The sequence below is a fragment of the Pezoporus occidentalis genome, unplaced genomic scaffold, assembly GCF_034315485.1.
Source record: "Pezoporus occidentalis ecotype Australia unplaced genomic scaffold, CSIRO_AGI_Poc_V1 ctg23, whole genome shotgun sequence".
Classification (NCBI taxonomy): Eukaryota; Metazoa; Chordata; class Aves; order Psittaciformes; family Psittacidae; genus Pezoporus; species Pezoporus occidentalis.
Genome location: NW_026914180.1, coordinates 7623647 through 7645090, shown reverse-complemented (window position 1 = coordinate 7645090; position 21444 = coordinate 7623647). Strand labels below are relative to the sequence as shown.

Genomic DNA, 21444 nt, shown 5'->3' with positions numbered 1-21444 from the left:
TGCATAACTTTACTACCCTCTGGGTAATTCCTACCTTGTTCTTGACCAACCAGTGACAAAAAGGGAGTATTTCACTTTTGTCAGTCTTCTGCCTTGAACAGATAAAGCATTCTGCAAGATCAAGGTATAAGCTCTCTGAGCTTCAGGTATCTAAGCTACTAACACGAACCATGTATTTTTTTAACACTGTAATACATGAAGGAAAAAGAGGACTAGAAATCGGTTTTCACAGACAGAGTTTTTATTTGGAATTCAGAAGACTCCTTTATCTTCTCTGTGTTTTACCAGATTTTCTCTTTCCAGCCAGCAGATGTTTTGGCCTCAAGTTAAATATGTGTCTGTCTGACTCCCCTTTCCTGCCCAGGCGATTCATCTTCTTTTGAGCTTTCTTTGCCATGATCTTGACCTTCTTCACCATCTATTGAAAAACAAACACAAACATTCCTCAGTAACTCAGGTGACCAGCTTTACCTTCCAAAAACTACTGACCTAGCTGATTTTAACAAGGAAATGAACAAACACCCAACATACTCTAGGACAGGCTTGATGCAAATGATGCTAATCCTCCTTAGCAGAACTGTTCTTCTTCCAGTACTCCAATGCTATGATTGCACTATCCATAGAATCCCTAATTTACTGAAGGAGGAGCTCCACAGTTTGTAGATCTCTTCCTTCATATGTGCATTTGAGACAAAAATTTACAATGTACTTCCTTAGTCTGTAGTATTTGTAAGAATGAACAAGGCACTTTTGAGGTATGGAGTTCAAATGAACTGAACTCTGGACAAACAGAACCAGCCAGTGTGATGGTTCCCAGAAGCTGCTTTAAGTACAATCAAGCTGATTTATTATACAGACATAGAATGGTTAGTGTTGAAAAGGACATTAAAGCTCATCCAGTTCCAACCCCCCTGCCATGGGCAGGGACACCTCACACCAGACCAGGATGGGGCAGCCACAGCTTCTCACTACCAGTGAGAAGGTGCCAGTGCCTCACCACCATCACTGTGAAGACTTTCTTCCTAATATCTAATGTAAATATCCCCTCTGCCAGTTTAAAGCCATTCACCCTTGTCCTATCACTACATGTCCTTGTAAAAAGTCCCTCTCAAGATTTCTTGTTGGCCCCTTAAGGCACTGGAAGCTGCTCTGAGCCTTCTCCAGGCTGAACAAGCCCAGCTCTCAGCCTGTCTCCACAGCAGAGGCAGTACTCCAGCCCTCTGAGCATCTTCATGGCTTCCTCTGGACTTGCTCCGACAGGTCCACATCCCTCTTGTGTTGGGGGGCCCAACATTTAGTTTGCTAAGATTTAATTGCTGTAAAGGTAAATAACTTTAACAAACCTTTTCATCACGAAGACCAGAAACATCCCGTGGTGTGCGAGAGGAGCTGCGACTGCGTGCCACGGATTTAGGAGTTTCAGATTCATCACGTTTACGTTTCCTTGTAGTACTACGGGACCTTCTCACATAATGGGCCTGAAATTCAAAACATCACTTTAATCATGAAACTCAGAAACAACTGTCCCAGACATGCTCCACTTCCATACAAAAAGCCAGGAAGTGGACTGCTGTGATACATTATACTGGTTATTCCATAGTAACATGAAGACCCTGTCAACTGCTGGTCCCTGCCTTTCTGTACTCCATTACAATACAAAGCTTGGTAAATATCAGCATACTCTTTTCACAGTTATTCACTTCAGTTCTGATTTCTTTTCCAAGTAGATTTGTACATAACGATAAAGAGACACATACAAATTAACAGATAGCAATAGTGAAGCAATTCTGCAACAGCAAAGCAGCAATGAAGAAACCTTCCGTGATTAGTGTCCTGTTTACAGGACAAAGCCCTGAAGAATTTCAGACATGAAGATTTACCATACTACAGCGTAAGTATTGAATTCCTTCTCACTGACATTGCTCCTAAATCAACATGGCACGTCGGCTCAGAGCAGTGCAAATGCTTCCTTCAGATGTGTAATGTTGACACTCCTTGGTCCCATAATACTGCTGGATTTGCTGTACAAAATGCATTTTTTAAAGATTTCTGATAAAATGTCTCCCACAGGCAAATCTGTGTTTGAAGCTGCCTTACATCTAGAGAGGCCAGCTGCCCTCAAAAACTTCAATTACAACTCATAGAATTCATGAACTGTAAAAAGATAAGCTTGATCTGACATTATTACTATTTCAGACATAGCAGTAGCTCATCCAGCAAAGCACACTGGAAAACCAAGTGCCTTTAGCCAAATCCTGTTCAATCCTACACAAACTCCAGAAGAGTCCTAATAGAAAGCAGTGTGTATATAAATATATATGTGTGTGATTAGTGATAAATGGTGTCTTTTCAGCCTACCCAACATATTTTGATCACGTCACTCAAAAATTCCAATACTGCCTTGTCTGGGTTTCCTATTTTCTCCTTAATAGATCCCACCTCTCACCTTTCTAACTGTAATATGCATGCTCAAACATGCTCAGAGAAATCCAGTGTGCAGTGAAACTGATCTCCTTCAGATGAGCATTGTGTTTAAGTAGCAAAAACTTACGTCATCTTTGTTAGTCATGTCGAGTCCAAGATCTGTCATTTCCTTCTCTAGCACCTTCCGCTGGACCTGTAAAAAGACAGGTAAGAGAACATGTTTCTTTCCAGAAAGTATGGTTCTATCTTGTTTCTTGTCTTAATATACCACCATAAGCCCATTACATTGACCACACATTTACTCCTTTGGTACATCTCACAGGCAGATGATGAAAGTCGTAACTCCCTATTTCATCTACTGAAACTAAATTCTTTTCACCTGTAAATCCCCTTCGCAGGCCTGCAATGTCCCAGCATTCCCTAAAAGATCTTTCAAATAGTTTGCCTTTTTGGGGGGCAAGGTGACCAAGAGCAGTCACTTCAGTCAGAAATCTCTCCTCCCCTCCTAAAAGACACACTTCAGGAAAGGTAAGAAGTGCCTGGGTGCCAAATCAGCTGTATACCTTTTCTCAAGATGTCTTCTTGTCAGATATTATTTGTAACCACCCTGGGCTGCTCACAAAAGCTTCTCCTAATTACATGAATTTAAAATAACAACAATAATAACAACAATATATGATGCGACCCAATCAGATGAGCTGAATTATGTTCTTCAGAACTTTTTCTGCAATACATATGTGGAATTTTACATGAGACACACTTGTGTGACCCAGACCAAGAAGGGCTACTGTCACTCATCTGGTTTGGCCTCCACAATCAAGTAGTGGCCAGAACTCTTGGGAGGGCAGCAGGAAGCAAACAGCGAGTGAGAGGGGCAAACATGAGAAAAGGTTGACAGCTGTACTACCTGTTATTCTTGTATGTTCCTTTAAAGTTATTAAACATCAGCAAGACTTTGATAGCATGTTCTCTACTCACCTTTTTAGCTGTTCTAGGCATCCTTGGACCTCGAGTATCTTTCTCCTTTGACTGCAGGATTTTCAGTTTCTTCTTTTCTCGGATCTGTAGTGCCAACTGCCGGATTTCCATCATCTCTTCATCTTCACTTTCTGGTTCACTGTCATATTCTCCAGCAGCTTCTCTCAGCTCTTCCTCTTTCTCCAATTCTTCCAGTTTCTTAGATTTTGAAGAGATGAAATGAAAATCAAGATGCTCATCAAATCCTTGACGTACAATCCAAAATGTGACCTTTATGTGTGGCCCAGAGCCATGACAGCATGCAGACCCTTCAAAGAAGGAGCTACATCACTTAACAGACCCCCTCCAGCCACACTTAATGCAGCTGGTGATACAGCTTATTGTGAACCTGTGGGGCATACAACTATGCAGACTTATTTGATCACATTCCATTACAGTCTGGCTGTATTTGTGTGACAGCCCCAAAGCTGCCCGCTGTGTGAATGCAGATGTGCTATCCTGTGAACTGTGCTGTTTCTGGAAACACATTCTGAAAAAAACCTTCTATTTCTACATTTAGCATGAGCCAGCAATTCAGATGAGCCCAACTGCACAACTGGCAATCACCAAGGTCTGCACTCGCTGCTTCTCCTCCACAACCAGCAACAGATAAGAACGTATAATTATTAAATAAATGTTATAAATTGAGAACTCAGTCCATTTTCTTTAACATCATATTCTAGCAGACATAAATTTGGTGGGTCAATTTCCTATTATTAATAATACATAAAAGTTGATAGCTTCATTCCTTCTGGCTGTAGTCAAAGAATGAAGAATTATAACTTCTCCTGCAAACCTCACGTTTTGGGATGGAGAACATCATCATCATTCTGACAAGGTAATCTGTCCTTTATCATTCAGTATCTTTTCCCATGACAATTGCAAACAATGTAAAAGAAATTGTTCTTGTGACAGTTTTTAATCTACATATACAGTAATTTACGTTAAGCAAATAAAGGGATAAAAAGGCAATAAAAGTGTAAAAAGAATAATGGAAAACTCACTCTCATTATATCCGGATCAATGTAGTCAAGTATATTATGGCCTTCCCAGATCTCTGGTATCTTATCGTATTTTTCAGATGAATTCATTAAGTCCCAGTATTCTTAAAAATATAACAAAAATTAATAAAGAGAAAAAAAAACCTGAATCATTCAATAACAGAAAACACTCAGATCAAAGTTTAAAAAAGTGCCACATGCCTAAGCTAAGTGGCAAGAATTTGGTTACATCTTTGACACATTCACAAAACTTCTGATCTCCTTCCTACCATCAAATACTGTTCAATAATGACACGATCCACTACCAAGCTGTAATAAACAACAGATACCCAGCTGAAACACAATACATGCAGTCTCTCCCATACTGATACTTTCTCAACAAAGACAGCATCAAGAATTAATGAGGTTGGACAGTGTAAAACGGAAGGGAAAACGCAACTGAATCATCAAACCAGCCATTATATGTCTGTGACGCTAAAATGGGAAACATCCGAGCAACGTTAAAACAACCAGAAGTCACTGCAAATGACAGTTCTGGAAGAGAAGTAAAAAGTACAATATTCAATAAAATGGTGGCCTACTTAGTTGGAAGGAGGCAGATTTAAGCATTCTCCCTTATGACTGAAATAGCCAACATTTACTGTTTAATAGTAATACTGACTCTGATATAGTACTTACTCTGAAGATCCAAAATATAATCGTCTCCCATTTCAAGTTCAATATCTCTCTCCTGCAAAGACATACATAGCTTTATGTACCATTCATTTAAAATCTATGGGCTAATATACCAGATTCTAAACCCATCTGCTGATTTCCTAATGAAGAGATGCCACTTACCAGTTTTCTCCTGGGTGTGTCTACTTCCATACGTTTCTTACGTGCCACTGCGCCCTCAGGTATAAAGGGCAGCCGCTCCTGAATTGAATGATCCACCCCAATAGAAAAGAGGGAAAAAAGTTTAAATCATTTTTTTTTATAATGCTATAAATCACCATTGCAGAGTACTGAATTTCCAAAGAATACCATATTCCAACAGCAAAGGCAGTTAAAAAATAAGCAAATTTCACCATATTAATCTGTTCACATGTTAAGACATGGCCTACCTTGTTATCTCTTTTGGTTGGCATGGCCAAGTGTAATCTATTCAGTACTTCATTCACTTTATTTCCTTTCATTTTAGTATCAACACGATAGGCCAACAGTCTGTCACAGGCCTGAAAGTGCAACATGGCAACATTAGGTAAGTAATGAAGCCTTCCTGATACAACAAATGACACAGCAGGCTTTCAGGCACAAGCATCTAGCTTCACATCTCATCTCCTGTCTAATCTCTTATCTCTCAAGAAAGCACTGAATTATTTCATATGAGAAGTATAATGGGAAAATACATATCATCCTTTTTCTCATAATGACTTGACAATAAGAGAAAGTAACAGGATTTGGCAACAAAAAAACCCACATTTAAAAAAAAATTATGGTTTGTATTAAGACACATCTTTCCATTTGCAGCCAAGTCCACTGAGGCTCAACAGCCTACAAAGGAGAACATGCTAAAAGTTTATCACTACAATGCACAGTTTAACTGAGATGAAATTCATGAGACAAAATGTCAATTATTCATCTGGAATGAAATTGAGTGAAGAGAGACCTACCTCTGTTTTAACCTGGATTACACCTTCTTCTGTTAGAGTGCTTGTCTCTATCACAGACAATCCTTCTGCTTCAAAAGCTTCAAATATTTTCTAAAATAGAAAAGTTATCAAAGAATGACATTCTGTCCATTTCTTAATATACCAATCCATTAAGAACAGGAATATTAACCCAGTATCAGTACACGCAACTTGTTACTATTTTATTAGAATGTGTTTCTAAAAAGGCGACAGAAACTTTACAACTGCAGTTCTATATTTAATCTGTTTCTTCTTTTATAAGCACATCTGTTACTTCTTTTATAAGCAAGTAACTACTTTCTAAAAGGCACCTATAAATGACCCACAGGGGAAAAAAAAAACAAAACAAAAGAAACACAAATTCTGCGTGTCCCTGAACCTGTACATACAAATGAATGAACTCTGCCTATACAAGGAGTGTTGCTCAGTGGGAGCTTCTACTGCAACTGCTGAGCAACACCTCTCAAATCCAATGCTCACTGCCTCTGAACTCTTACTGAAGTTATTACTGAACAAGTCTGTTGAGTTTGGTTTGGTTTTTTTTTCACTTCCAACTACAGTAGCAACTCTTAAGTTCTCACATCATCAGAGATTTCTGAAACTATTAAGGACTTGTTTCTTGTTTGGCATTTACAATATTAAGGCAATGATATACACTAGACAGGTCTTAAAAAGATATAGGTCAAGACCTGGAAAGCTACTTTCCATTGCACTACAAGCAGTTAGATAAAGAAATGGTCATATAAAAGGTTTTGCCCAATACAAATGACAGCTGTGCATGACAGTTGTACACCGTATTTTTGTAAAGAGAGGTGGGAGTAGTTGTCTAACCTGACTCTCTTCAGGAAGCTCTGAAATCCTCTTCACATCACATTTGTTTGCAACAATTATAAGTGGCTAATAAAAAGAAATAAAAGAATCATAACTCAAGTTATCATGTTATAAACCCCTGGGGTTTATTAATAATGTAAACCAAACCTACCTTGTTAGCAAACAATGGCTTAATATTTCTGAAGAGCTCTACTTGCTCCTCCAGGCTATGCCCACACTGCTCAGACACATCCATCACATAAAGCACAGCAGCACGAAGATGTGCAAGTGCAGTTATAGCCTGCATCTCAATGGTGTTCCTGTCCTCCAAAGGATGGTCCAAAATACCAGGAGTATCCACTACCTAAAATTAACATAATTGTCAGGGTTATTACAGGACAATTGATACACTATTTTAGAACATGTACTTGATTTCTCACCAATCGTGTCTTTTCTAAGACAACGTTTTTTCCCATTAGTCGTAAGTCAGACTGTAAACCTGGCCAAACTGAGAATGTGAAAATGGAGTAATGGGAGAAGAATGAGGTTTCCGAATAACCAAGACTCTTGGTATTGGAAAAGTAGGGAAAGCCCTGCCCCAAACTGGCTTAGAATTTGACATTGATAAAATGTAAACTGGCTTTATCAGTAATTCCATTTTCACGCTTCCCTCAAATTGAAAGAACACCCATACATGTATATTTTTTTAACAGATTTTGACTACTACCCTGATTTGGCACACTGCCCCTTGCACAACAGCTCTCAAGACACAGAAATGCAACTGACTGCAAAACGGGAACTCCACTATAACCAGTTTTTCTTTATGGAAAATGCAAAACAGTAACGGTTCTTACCTGCCAACGAAGATACTTATAATCCATATGGCCCACAAAGAGAGATTTTGTGGTAAAGGCATAGGGCTGCACTTCTACATCTGCTCTTGTAACCTTAAAACAAGATTTATTCACACACATTTATTGAAAATCTCAAGTTGCAAGCAGAATGTCATAATTACAATACAGTTTCTTTGCTACTAAAAATGCTAAAAAAATGGTTATTCTGTCTTCCCTGCAAGCATTTCTCCATGAGAAAATATGTTAATGGGATACATGCTATTTTGGAAAATATAATGATTTTTAAGAGTTAAATCTACCGTTATTTCCCACTTATCCCTCCAGGAACTTCATTCAACCTCTACTCACACATTTGAATTTGGTACCACTCCCATCAGACATCAAATTGTTTAAATGTTACCTTGTTTTAGTTAAATGGTATCCCAGTATTGTTTTTGAACAAGAAACCAAAAAACCACTCACATACCTTATTTATAAAGCTCGACTTTCCAACATTTGGGTAGCCACACAACAGAAGAGTTCGTGTGTTGGGATCAATGGTTGGCAAACGAGACAAGTGTTGTCGCACTGAAATGTTAAAAAGACTTAATTTCATTTTTACTGGCATGGAATAAAAGGCTATACGCTGAATTGTTTCTCTACAAATTAACAGCTTTTCTGACATAATTTGATTGCTCATTTATGAAAAGGTGCATGTTTGTAAATTCCACAAGTATCTACACACAACAGGAAAAGGAAGTTACTAAATATTTGAAAACTGAAGATCCCTGTCTTTTAGCTAGAATGACCCCATCAAATCAGGCACATAACCTGAAGAAATAAAAAGCCTGAAATAAGAAGCAATGTTTGGAAAATATTTAACACTATTTTTCAAACACATTAATGAAAATAATGACAAATAAAAGCAGGGCTGTGACTTTTAAGCAAAGAAAAACACTTTAGAAACGTTATTAATACCACAGAAGTTAAAGAATACTCAAAGAAAAAAAATATATTTACTTAAAAAACAAATTCTAAGTATTTGAGGATCTTGAAACTATCTACGTTTCCTCTGCCTATATTCTGTAGTACCCACATTCTTCAAACTGTTATAAAATGTAGGAGTAAATTTTACATCCAATTCACATGCCTTTTTTTAGCCTATTCATAGCACAAACCTTGCTCCAAATATTCCAGGCTTTGTTTCTGTCTTTTGATAATGGTGCACATTCGTCCCAGAGCGGCGCGTTTCAGCTGTTTGCAGCGGTAAAGAGAGTCACCATATTTCATCAGCCGCACATAGTCTTTAGCAACACTGTGAGGACAAGAAAGAATAATTTAGCCATTTCTGCTACAATCAACCAGGCAGGTACAAAATCAAAGAAAGTGATGTCCCTTACTTGTCAATCAGATTCTTGGCAATATTAATCTGTCCCAAAGCCAGCTTGTAGTGATCTTTGTCATAGAGAACATTCATCAGATCTGCATAAAAAGGATGAATATCCTAAAACAAAAGCACAAAAGAAAATTAAGCCTAGTACTTTCCTTCTTTAAGACAACTGTAACTTGGCAACTGTGTAAAATTGTTCTCGTCCAGTAAGCAACACAAATGACAATAAAGCAAAACAGTTTTCATTACTGCCTTATGTAAGGAAAATAATCTGCTAGGACATTAAAATATAAATCCTTCAGCTTTCCAAGGAAGTAACATCTTTGGTTCAAACCTTTTAAACAAAATATTTCACCCACGCACGTATTTATCTGCAGAAATTTCATCATGTGATGCTAAACAAAACACAGAAGATATTTGCAGGAATTCTGCTGTAATATTCACTGGATATGAAAACACCAGGGAAAAATATGATTACAGGTCAACAATTTCAGCGTGAGCAGACTACTATAAAAGAGGCCCACTGGACATGTGGATCTAGTTGCAGTTATCAGGAAGCTAACACTACGCACATCTTGTCTGTGTGTTTCCAATACTGTCTTCTAAGAGGCAAAGAACAATGTTTATGTTGTCAAAGTAACTTCTGAGGAACTGAAGAGCGGGAATCAAAATGACATTTCTTACTTCCCGCAAGTATGCTCTAGGGAAGACTAACCACAAGCACTATTTACACACGCATACGCAAAGCAGAAATAAGCAGACATGACACACTTGAAAAAAATAAATACCTTATTTCTCTTAATTCAACTTCTGGCAAACATATCTGATCAGCTAAAACTCTGTAAACCCCATCCTTTTGTGACCATTAACAGGCACCATTTAGAGTTCCTTTCTTAGCAGATACATACTATTTTTACAGAACATGTTTGCCTAACATTACTCTCAGTAAAATCTACCAGGAATGAGTCAGAACTGTGTACATAGTGAAGCACGCAAGATGTTGCTCAGGCCAAAACAAACTCAAATTAAACCAACAGGCTGCTGAAGAAATGTTCCTGATGTCATGAAAGCAAAGTTCCTTTACGATCAAATGACAAAATACTTACATCTAATTTGGGGAAATCCGTTAAGATCTGAGTGAGTCTATCATGGTAATTCTGTTGAGTGTATTTGATTTTTCGCATGTAAAAATGCCGAATCCGATGGATTTGATAATGTTTATGAATGACAGTTGGGGTCTTCCGCTGAGTCTTTGACAATGTCAGATCTATGAAGTCCTGCAGTCAATAAAACATGAATTATTACATGAAACTGTTAAGTTCTCTTAAAGCCATACACTTTTATCGTGGTGGAGGCGCACACGGACCAGGCAGGCGCACCCATGCCGCACATGGTGTGACACATATGCGTTAGCATAAGCGCTCACCTCCAGTCAGCAATAAATCTGCACGCCCCCTGTCCGGTTGTCATTTCAACCTATAAGGGCGGGCCATCGGGCACACCGGCGGCGCAGGAAGCGGAGCGGGGAGGACAGGCAGATCTGTCACCCCTGAGCGGTGAAGCACTGTGAGCACACAAGTGGAGAGAACTTGGTTTCGAGCGAGCGCGCAGCCATGAGCCCAAGGGCACGGGTCTGCAAATCAGGAGGGATTTTGGTGGAGGCCACGCCGACACCTCCGCCAGGCTGCGGAGAGCGGCAGCTTCAGGACCCCTGCTCAGGCCGCAGGGCGGGGACCTCTGACAGGACCCCGCAGTTCCTTCACACAACCCTTGCAGTTCTTCTCAGGGTACACGCCGCCAGGCCCAGGAGCACCAGCCCACGGCGAGCCCGCGAGAGGAAGCAAAGGCCGAAGCCACGCCGGCAGCACGAGGAAGGGGGCTGTCCTGAGGCGCGGCAGGAGCCGCCGCCGGGCCGGAAGGGTCGCCCCGTGCTGCGGGGCGCGAAGGGACGCGGGGGAAGCGAGGCGGGTACCTTGGCGGTCGGCACCACCGTGATCTTCTTGAAGTTGTACAGAGCCATGGCGCCAGCCCCAACCCGGCCGAGCCGCACGCCGCCGGAAGAGACGGTGGGACCGTCCCTCTCGCGAGAGCTCCGCGCTTCCGTGCAGAGGAGGTGGGAGAGAGGCAGGGCACGGTCGGGCTGGCGGCGCTGTGGGGTAGTCTGCAGCTGCAGTGCGGGCTGTAGGGCTGGGCGTCCCCAGCGGCCTGTCGGCGTGATTTACATCAGTCATGTTTTGTGCCCTGCCAGGCACAATGCATTTTCACCTTGTTCGCTTACATGATTAATGGCTAATCTCCATTATCACAAAGGAACATAGAATACGCGTGGTGGAAGGGACCCCGATAACCTGGTCAGTGCTGAGGGGCCCCTGACCCTTCTGCTCCCCAGCCCATCACTCACTGCAGTGAGCAGTCAGCTCTGTTGCCCAGGGGTGCCACCCACCCGGTGGGTCAACAGGAGCAGCTCCCTGCGTCACCCTGCCGGGTGAAGGGGTAACTGCCTGTAGGGGTGCCGGGATGAGCCATATTAAACTCAATTTCTAACCATTTTCCTAGTTCAGGGGCTGTCTTCTGCACCTGCATGTGGAGCCAAGTGCTGCCACAGGGAAAGGGCCAGGGATTCCCAGTAGCCGTATGCCTGGGGTGCCAGGAACTGGAGGGACCGCAGTGCGTGCATGCTGTACATCAGTGTATGTATATCTGCATACATACATATGTGTGTATGCAGCTGGGGGGGGGGTATCCAGAAGCCAGCTGCTAGGTGATCTGAGTGTGAGGGTCTGTGTGGCTGGCCATGCACACGAAGACACCTGTACTGTGCGTGTGTTCCCACCGGAGTTCCCATCAGCCTTCCTCCCAGCTGGGCCTGGCGCCACGGGGCTGCAGCAGCCTCACCTCTGTCAGGCTACTGGGTTCCTAACCCCAAACTAGGAAGAAAACTAATTCTATCCCAGCTGAAACCAGGAGACACACACACACTCTTACTTCCCTTTTTCCTCCACTCCCCGCCCCCGCCTTCTTTTCTTCATAGTAACTTTCAGTGACCTGTGACATACTAAATTATAAATCCTTATAGATATAGGCAAAGCCTGAGTGAATTCTAGAGCAGCTGATGATATTGGCTATACCCTGTGCTTTATTCTTTTGCGTATCTCCATCCAGAGACCTAATACATGAAGTTGAAGGATACCTGAATGCAGTGTGCGTGTCTGTCTGTTTTCTACTTGACACTAAAAGGAAGTGGGCATGCACTGAAATGCATCAATTTTAAATACATTACAAATTACTTAATACACTTTTGAAGGTGACTTATATTGAAAATTAAGAATTCCCTTGGCTTCCACACTTCTCTCTTCACTCTCCACACAAAGCATGACATTTTCCACTTGAGAGAACTTAGCCATGTATTACTCTGTCACTATACATTTTCCTACAGTGCTAGGAATTTAAATGCACAACTCCTTCGACATTTCCTTTATTTTATTGTGCTCCCAATTTTGATGAAATGCTCCAAACACCTGACTGATACACTGGAAGTTTGTAAGGTATTAGAAAACTAAGAATTCATCTCATCAGCAAGCCAGTAACTAGTCTTTTCCAGAAAGTAATTTCAGTAATGCCTGTATGAGCACTATTCAATCATAAACATGCTGCTGGAGCCATCCCAGTTTCTCTAGCATCTTGATGGTGCTGCAGCTGCCCTATTATGAAGGGGTGTGATGCTTCATAAACATTTTGATGCAACCAGCCTGGCAGTGTTCAAGGCCAGGTTGGATGGGGCTTGGAGCAACCTGGTGTAGTGGAAGCAACCAATGTAAGTCCCTGCCTGTGGCAGGCTGTGGAACTAGATGAACTTTAAGGTCCCTTCCAACCCAAACCACTCTATGATTCTATGATGACCACTTCAGTCTGCTTTCTTTAAGTGTTCTTGTGCAGTAAGATTTGACTTCGCTCTTTATTTATATTATGTTTTGCCTGCAAACACCCTCCCCTCCACCTCCCAGTTTCTGGAAAGATCCCTCCAATAGGTGGCCTGAGACACCCAGACTGCCCAGCAGCTAGGACCACATCCCAAGCCCCCCCAGGCTCTGGCACTTCTGATGTGAGCCTCTGAAGCCCACAGCCCCATGCCTGTTGCAGGTACTCACAACTCTCTACATGCAGGCATGCCCTGCACACCCCTCCATGTAACTGACCCTCAGCATTCTGGTTATCCAGGAGCTGGGCCCTGGGGCCCCTGGTCTCACACTGCATGTACATTACCACTTTCTTGAGCAGTTTTCAAGAGAGCTGGTTCCTTCCAGGACCAAATTTGGGCAGTGTTCTGGGTATTGTGTCCCCTGGAGACTTATTCCAGCTGCCAGGAGAGGTCAGACCATGTCAAGTTACGTTTCTTTTGGTCCGCGAAGTTCCAGCTGGCTTGCTGCACTCAAGACATCCTCATTCATATCTATGACAAACTCCAGGCATGTAACATTTATTCTCTATTTTGTATTTTAAAAACACCACTCCAGTAGACTATAACTCATATCACTTTGAAATCAAAACCTACACAAAAATATTCATGTGCGTTATACAAGAGAAACCGATGTCATCTAGCAAGACTCAGACCATGTCTGTGCTGGTCATCCACAGAGGTATCTGGAAAAATGGGCACAAAAATGGACATCACCCAGGGTGATCAATCTGAATGTGATTTGTGCAAGGGTAGATGGAGTTGGACATACTTGGCAAATTGATGCATTTCAATTCGATAGACAAAATCATTGTAGCTTAGTCCCACAAAACGAAAAGACCTCTTCATATAGGGTTCTTCCATCTGTAAGTACATTTATTCTGTAGAGTCTCATCCAAATTCAGTTAAAGTCTGCCTTTTCAACAATCTGCTATTGTAAAGCTGTTTTCACTATCAGTCTTTATGTGTATATATGCTAGAGTTTTAAAGCTGGTTTGTCAAGCTAACACTGCACACAACGAATGAAAAATGAAAAGCACAGCCTCCTGTTTCCTTAACAGAAAATGCTTTTGAGGGAGGTTTATCTGATAACCTGTTGGTCTAGCAGCAATATACAGTCCCTCTCACCTTTCGATTTAAGTAGCTTACATCCAACTAACAGGCTTGTCTGACAATATTATTTCTGAAGAGCATTTTGCTTCAGTTTGGTTTCTTGGGTTTGAAAGCTGCCCCGTATCAGTAGCCAAGTTGCAGGAAAATAGTGCTATTCTGGTCATCACAATGTAGAGAGACAGGACTGAACAGACCTGGCAGCTTCTCTAATCTCTTGCTCTCCAGGTTGGATGCAAAAGGTCAAAGCCAAGGGACACTAGTAGGTAGCAGTTATGGAAACTACTGCATCTTCTCTAGCAACTCCTCCGAATTCATCAGAGAATATCAGTCTCTGAAGTACCAACCCAGTAGTGTCACATTAATTAAATACAGAAAACAAGGCTATAAGCAGGCAATAGTGTTTACACATATCTGCAGTATCTGAAATATCAAGAGCATGATTGTATTTTGTAACGGTGCCGTTTCATATCAGCACACAAAAGGCAGATAAGGGGAAGTTCCAAAATTGAATTATTAAGTATCAGTCTCTCTTACTAAATTATCATTACAAAGGACATGCACAGTGATGGATCAAAAGGCTTTGGCAAGCAACAATACTGCTACAGATGAGTAATGCCTTCTAATCTGTCTTGGTAAAATAGCTGAGACATGCTTAGGAACACTCTCAGGAAGGCACCATATGCATGTTAATAGTTGTAGTTACCGTGTAATCTGGGAAAACTTTTGAGTTGTTAAAGGAAGTACAATAAAGACATACTGTATTGTCTCTCCCAGCTGCTCCTCTTTATGGTGGTTTGAGGAAGGAGAGAGCTTTACCAGAATGGAGGTGGGGAGTATGTCCTTTTGATACATGATTTGCCATCGTGGCATTACAGAGTGCAGCAATGGCAAGTGGAGAATTTGTTGGGTGTCTGGCAGCAGCCCCTGCTGGAGTCTAGGAGGGGGTGGCCTTATGGAAGGAGCCCTCAGCATCAGCATCAGGATAAGCAGGAGCACATCTGTGCTGCTTGAGTCAGAGTCACATGGGTAGGGGAAGGCTCATGAAGAGCTGCCTTCTCCTGTGGTCCATCCTCTGTGGGCATTCAACCAAGAATGCAGACTGAGGGAGTCCTCTAAATGCCTTAAAGAGCCCCAGATGGAGCTTCTGAAGCATCTCATCTCACCCATCTTCCCCAAGGAGTCAACAGCCAAACTGAAAGAGCAGAGAGCCTCAGCAGGTCACTTACTGACACTTATTACATTGTACATTCCTGATACAAAAAAAAACCCTAATCCTAGGGAACTATCTGAAGTCTGGTCAGGATATTATTCTGGTCAGGAAAGAGTTGTTCTGCTGATCTTTCTGAATATGGATGCTCAGCCTTAGGGCTGGCACAGTTTGTCATGCTTTAAGGAATAGGAAATTCCTCTGCAAAAATAGTGCCTGATGTCAGCCCTGTCAGCGCTCTGGCTCTGACAGAGTGGCACTGGTGGGTTACATTTTCAAAAGGAGCTCCATCCAGCCCTCCTTTACTGGAAGATGGTGCTTACCATGTGCAGTGCAATGCAGGGTGCCAAGGGCAGCTCTCCGAGACATCTGAAAGGCACGGTAGGCTATTGCCTGTCTCTTGGGTGCAAAGGAGTAGTTTTTATGCCCCACTAGCTCACTTTCTAACATTGAATTATCACCCTAATTTTAAAATACTGTACATCCTAGGTTGCTGACCCATCCGTGACTCACTGTAGCTCCATGGAAAATGAAGTGTTGGCAGAGACTGCGCCGAGACTGCTTGTGATCAAGGGATCTTGACAGAGAGGCCTAAGGTGTGGAATTCATTGGCACTAACGGTTAATCTGCACTCCCAAAAGGCAAATCACTTCTGTAACCTTCCCTGAATAGTGACGGGAGGAATGACCCTAGGAAAATTTTCCATGTGTGAGAGAGAGAGAGAGGAAAAGGAGAGAAAAGGAAAGGTAATAAAAAAGAACAAACAGTGACAGCAGGCTTGGGAAGCAACATAGAGGATGGCCATATTACTATTTTCTTTAATTATGATTTTATTCATCCTTATTTAAGAATTAAAATCCCTTATGATCCAGAAGTGTAAATGTCAGGATTCAAGATTACTGAGTGGCTATCCCTTCAAATGCAAAAGCAAGATGTGCTTTGTACTCACAATAGGTATTCATGTATTAGGAAGATATTCTTCACCAGGAGAGTGCTGAGGCACTGGCACAGGTTGCTCAGAGAAGTGTGGCTGCCCCATCCCTGGAAGTGTTCAAGGCCAGGTTGGATAGGGCTTTGAGCAACCTGGTCTAGTGGAAAGCGTCCCTGCTCGTGGCAGAGGGGTTGAAACCAGATGATCTTTAAGGTCCCTTCCAACACAGACTGCTCTGATTCTACGATTATATGGTTTGCTTTTTAGAAACTCCACACGTTTGGAAATGATTTCAAGTGTAAGATTTTTGCACTTGACAACATCTGCAGGTGTACTTTTTGCTGGCACATATAATTGCAGGCACATTTTATTGTACTTAGATAGCTATTTTGTTTTCTCTGGAAAGTGAGCAGTTCGACATCTAAATGCCCTGCAATCAGTTGTGACATAAACTCTATCTACAGCTGTATTTTTGACATAAAATTGGAACTGAAGTTGAAATCCTTTCCGAAAGAAATGCCTCCATCCTCACATTGCTAGACTGAAGATGGTAGGTTTCAGGTTTTATAATAAAAAACATCTTTATCAGCATATAGTTAAAAGTTATTAGCAATGGCATTTTTAAACTATCACCCTGATGCTGCTAAACCCATTGAAATCGTCAAGCAGCTGCAAGTAGATGAAATAGGATTTGATGAAGATGGCAGTCGGAAAGGCTCTGCTACTCTGGGGAGTCAGCAGGTGGTGCTTTTGAGTCACAGCGTGGCCACTGGCGAAGGCTACACCGTGGAATTACCCGGCTGATTCCGAAGATTTATGGCATTCTGCGGGATCTCTTGGTTGTAGCATAAAGCACAGTAGTAATGTATTTGCCAAGTACTGTATTTGAACTATTGATGTTGTTACAGTTTGCCCTAACCACTCTCTGTGCATGGACCTAACCTCTGTAGGTGGCCCAAGGATCTCATGTGCTTATAACCTCTGTGCATCTGGGTAGCAGTTGCTGGTTAACCAAGTACTGGAACAGCCAGTTGTGTTCCCTGGTGCAGATCCCACCAAAGGATCCTCAGAGTATCTGCCAGCACAACTGAGTTTTGGTCCTGCTAGTCACTGTGCCACATCGGGTCATCAGTGGGCTAAAGACCAGCTTAGCTGCTCTATTCAAGAACATAAAAGGTTGGTTGCAGCCTGTTGTTTTTGCTAGTCAGCGATATTTCTACAGTTCTCTATTCTTGCAGTCCCGGGGGGAGAGAAAAGCCAGAACATTTCTCCTGAGATGAAACAGAGACTTTGTCCTATGATGGGATATTCCCCTTCTCTGAACACAAGAACACCAAAGGAGTCTACTTTCCACAACTTGAATTATGTATTTACTTTCTGCTCACTGACCTCTCTGTGAGCCTTCAGCTGCCAGTCTCTTTGACAATCACAAACCCTTTCCTTCCACATATTTCATTCCTGGCTTTGCAGATCCATGTATCATTCACATCAGCGTTGTCTTTGTCAATCACATGAATGCTGATTGGCATTCTTTCTGAAGAAAACCTAAAGATATCTGCTAATTATGTGGCTGTAGAATCACTCCTGGTTGTATGAATGAATTTATTTTTCTGTGTTTTTTTTTTTTAAAAACCTTTCATTGATTATTTCTCAATGAGAATGTCCTTGCAGTATTTTGCCTTAACCATTAAATCAACAAAACTCCCTGAGAAATTAATGTGATTTGGTACTGAACATTTCAGGCTTTCCTTTGCTGTCTCTTTTTCCTGTATTCACATATGGCACACAGACACACTGTACTATGAAAAGATGGCATTTGTATCACAGTGGGACGGAGGAAAGAAAAATCCCTTCCTTACCAGTTCCTCTCTGGGTTTTTATAAGGTCACCTTGTCACTGTGCTGCCTATCAGAAGTACCTGAATGTCCTCATTAAATAATAGTGGGCTAAATCCAGAAGGGCTTTTGGTAGCAAACTATGATGGTGAGAGATTTCATATATATAATTTACTATATAATCATTTATTTGCTATGAATCATTGCTACTACGGTAGTGTCAGAGACACAGAGGAGTTGTGGACCTAAAGGGACCTACATATTATTCCTGGGAGAATGTATTACCACAGTGTCATCTGTGAAGAATTACTAAAACTTCTCTTTATCATATTGTTGCCATACATATATATACATATATACATGCATACCTGTTTGTAACACATACATATGTGGGTATATATACATGTATTCTCACTCATAAATATATTTTATATGACATATAAAATATTAATGTACTCATATAATGACAAAAAAGTCCTTATCTTTAGAATTGGCTTCACACATTTTTGGGGAACTATCATTTGGCACATAGCATACTGGACTGTTACTGGTAATCGAAATTTGTGTGGCACGAGATAGGAAGTTAAAGCTGCAAAAATATACAAGAAAAAAAAGATGAGGTTTTGAAACATTTCTCTATAATACTTGATAATACCTGGGAACATTTATTCTGTGATTCTGTATAGCACTTTTTGTTTTCCCAACTTCAAAAAAACCCTAATTAATTAATTAATCTTTGCAACATTCCTGTAGAGTAAATGCTATTATCAGACAACATCACATATCCAAACAGCCCCAAAGGAGGTACAATAAAGGGCTCCAGAGACAAAGTCATTTCAGATGCGGCTGTAATGGTTGCACAGCAGTGTTGCTGTTTGCATCTGACCCAGAGCATGTGCTCCCCTAGACTACAAAGTGCAAACAGAAGGGTAATTAGTGTTCAATCACTCCTGATTTCAATGTATTAGCACTAATGGGGAAGGATCCTGTGCATGTGACACAGAGAAATGGTCCTGAAACATTCAGTCACTGTCATTTTGTTGGAAATGAGTCAACTGATGTGCGATTACTGATACAGAGGAACTATTCCTCTTAGACCTGTAGGTAAGTGCCATGCCATTGACCCCAGACCTGCAGCTCTACGAGTAAGGTTACAAAGCCTGGGTTGCCAACTGCTCCCACTCAATTTCCTGCAAGCTCTTGCTGCCCACACCATTTCCAGTGGTTTTCCATGTGGCTTGTCCTCCACATTCCAGGCACAGGGTCCTTCTTCCCTTCTCGCCCCAGAGGCAGGAGGTGCTATGTCTCCTTCTGAGCTCCATGGCATGCTGGTGCTGTGCAGCCAGCTGGCAGCCCAAGCTCAACAGGTAGGCGTTGAGCTCATGCTGCATTAGCAGAGTCTCTCCCCTCCTTTCACCCACTGCTTTTTGTTGCTTGTAGGAAATCAGCTTCTGTGGGAGCAGAGCCCTCTGGCAAATTCACTTTAAGCTCTCAAACAGTCCTCATTCATTGGAGGGCCTGGAAGAGACAGACAGGCAGCAGTATGGTTGTAAAGATCTGCTATCTTTATGAAACTAGGCCAAAAAAGCGTATTCTAGGAATTCAGCTTCACTGCCTGCCTCTGCCTTAGTGTCCAGAAAGGCTTGCAGTTGCTTCCAGAAGGATTCCAGCAGCACCTGCAAGCACAGCCCAGTGATGATTGGTGATTTGCGCTGCCTCCGAGTCTTTTCTGACAATCACAGGGTGAGCTCTGGTACCTCAAAGACATAGCTTCTGGTACCACAAACAGAAAACCATAACCCCAAAGGGGAGCACAAGGAGCAGGGTGCAGCATCTTCCTCCCCAGAAGGCCAGCTGTAATGATGTAAGTTAACCTCTAGTGTGAGCAACAAGATGTGTCAGCCAACTGGAGAGTTGACACCTCCATTAACCATCACAGTTTGCAGGCAACCCAAAAGCTAGCAGGATCATAATTAATAAGGTCGGCTTCCATGAGTGATGTGGTGATCACGGAAACTAAGGCTCACCTGAACAGCAGGCGCTGTAAGCAAGTTAAAGGCAAGGTCATATACGTATGAAACAAAAATGTAGGTCATAGATTGGTACTTGAAAAGAATGACTTAAAAACTAATTGCAAAGGCATGATGAGTCACTAAGAGCACATGAGCTCCCGGTGTGTTACAGCAGCCAAAAAGCAAATGTGAGGTATAAACAATGTCATTTCCACTGAAAGCAACAGTACTGATTGGAGTACTGGCTCCTCACTTCTCATTTCCATTTCTTAAAAGAATGTTGTCAACTGTAAAAGGGTTCAGAAAAAGTCTGTAGTAATTACTTGAGATCTGGATAATTTCTTCCAATGAGAAATCAAAGGAAACTAATCTCAACAAAGAGAAGATCCTATACATACCTGTACAAAGAGACACCTGGCAGTAGAAAACTCTAACTTAATAGGTAAAAGGCTGGAAGTGGAAAGTCTCAAATTCAGACTAAAAGGAGAGCTCACTGAGGATGTGTAATTAGAGATTTCTAGTTGGGAACTCTCTCCCAATGTAATGAGTTACCTTTCGTGAGATACAGTTTATCTCTGGAAGAAGCTGCAAGCCTGAGGAAGTATATACTTGATGAAACTGCATGGTCTGTGCCATGCAGGACATTAGAGCAGAACACTGCAATGTCTTGCTGGGCCATTTCCATCTCATGCAGTGTCAGTTTGCCAGATTGTGTAAGCTGCATGCGTACTAGTTCACATCCAGTCTTACTCTGAAGAGAAATAAGCTGTCTCCTGGCCAGGAAAACTCAAACATAGACCAGAGAGCACAAAAATCCCATCCTTGGAGTGCATATCCAGCTCAAAATAGCTCCCATTGACCTTTCCTATCTACTATATACCATCTAAAGCAAGCCTTACAGTGTCCCATGCCTCTTCCTAATCTCATATACATTATGTCGTTATCTACATGCTTCACATTCAGAGTTACACTGCAAAAAGCCACATCTGGCTGGCTGGGGAGCAGCCCTGCCTGTGGCCAACATCTGCAAGGACCACACTTGCGCCCACAGCTTCTTTGGCAAGATTTGCCAGCAGCAATATGAAGAAATAGCAGACATATAAAGTACAGAGAACTTTTTACAACTGAGCAGCGCTGTTTCTCATTAAAGATGTTGCAAGCTGCATACAGACATGGAAAGGTCAGAAACCAGTCCTTGGTTGCAGCCAGGAATGGCCAGCTTTTGTGCCAAAATGCATGTGTTACT

The 21444-nt window shown here is 41.8% G+C and overlaps 1 protein-coding gene and 1 long non-coding RNA gene across 3 annotated transcripts in view; both read right to left on the bottom strand.

Annotated features, from left to right (window-relative positions):
- Window positions 1-219: 219 nt before the first annotated feature.
- GTPBP4 (GTP binding protein 4) lies at window positions 220-11261 on the bottom strand. The gene is made up of 17 exons (XM_062621525.1): window positions 11118-11261; window positions 10252-10422; window positions 9156-9259; window positions 8934-9070; window positions 8243-8343; window positions 7777-7869; window positions 7095-7286; window positions 6944-7009; window positions 6095-6184; window positions 5546-5656; window positions 5280-5357; window positions 5121-5172; window positions 4446-4546; window positions 3403-3600; window positions 2552-2617; window positions 1344-1478; window positions 220-418 (listed from the first exon to the last, which is right to left on the bottom strand). The coding sequence occupies exons 1-17, from the start codon at window positions 11163-11165 to the stop codon at window positions 266-268; spliced, it is 1896 nt and encodes a 631-aa protein (XP_062477509.1). The 5' UTR covers window positions 11166-11261; the 3' UTR covers window positions 220-265.
- A 6721-nt stretch (window positions 11262-17982) lies between these two features.
- LOC134165098 (uncharacterized) overlaps window positions 17983-21444 on the bottom strand; it is a 42033-nt gene continuing 38571 nt past the window's right edge. For both annotated transcript variants that reach the window (XR_009965366.1, XR_009965367.1), the window contains one exon: window positions 17983-19704. This is a non-coding gene — a long non-coding RNA (uncharacterized LOC134165098). The remainder of the gene's footprint in view (window positions 19705-21444) is intronic.

What these genes read in the sequence shown, in the direction of transcription:
- GTPBP4 (XM_062621525.1), bottom strand. Translation starts at nt 11,165, where the DNA reads ATGGCTCTGTACAACTTCAAGAAGATCACGGTGGTGCCGACCGCCAAG. An exon ending in CGGTGGTGCCGACCGCCAAG is followed by an intron (nt 10,423 to 11,117) that starts GTACCCGCCTCG and finishes TATTGACTGCAG; the next exon opens with GACTTCATAGATCTGACATT. An exon ending in AGCTTCCTGAAGAGAGTCAG is followed by an intron (nt 6,185 to 6,943) that starts GTTAGACAACTA and finishes TTTCTATTTTAG; the next exon opens with AAAATATTTGAAGCTTTTGA.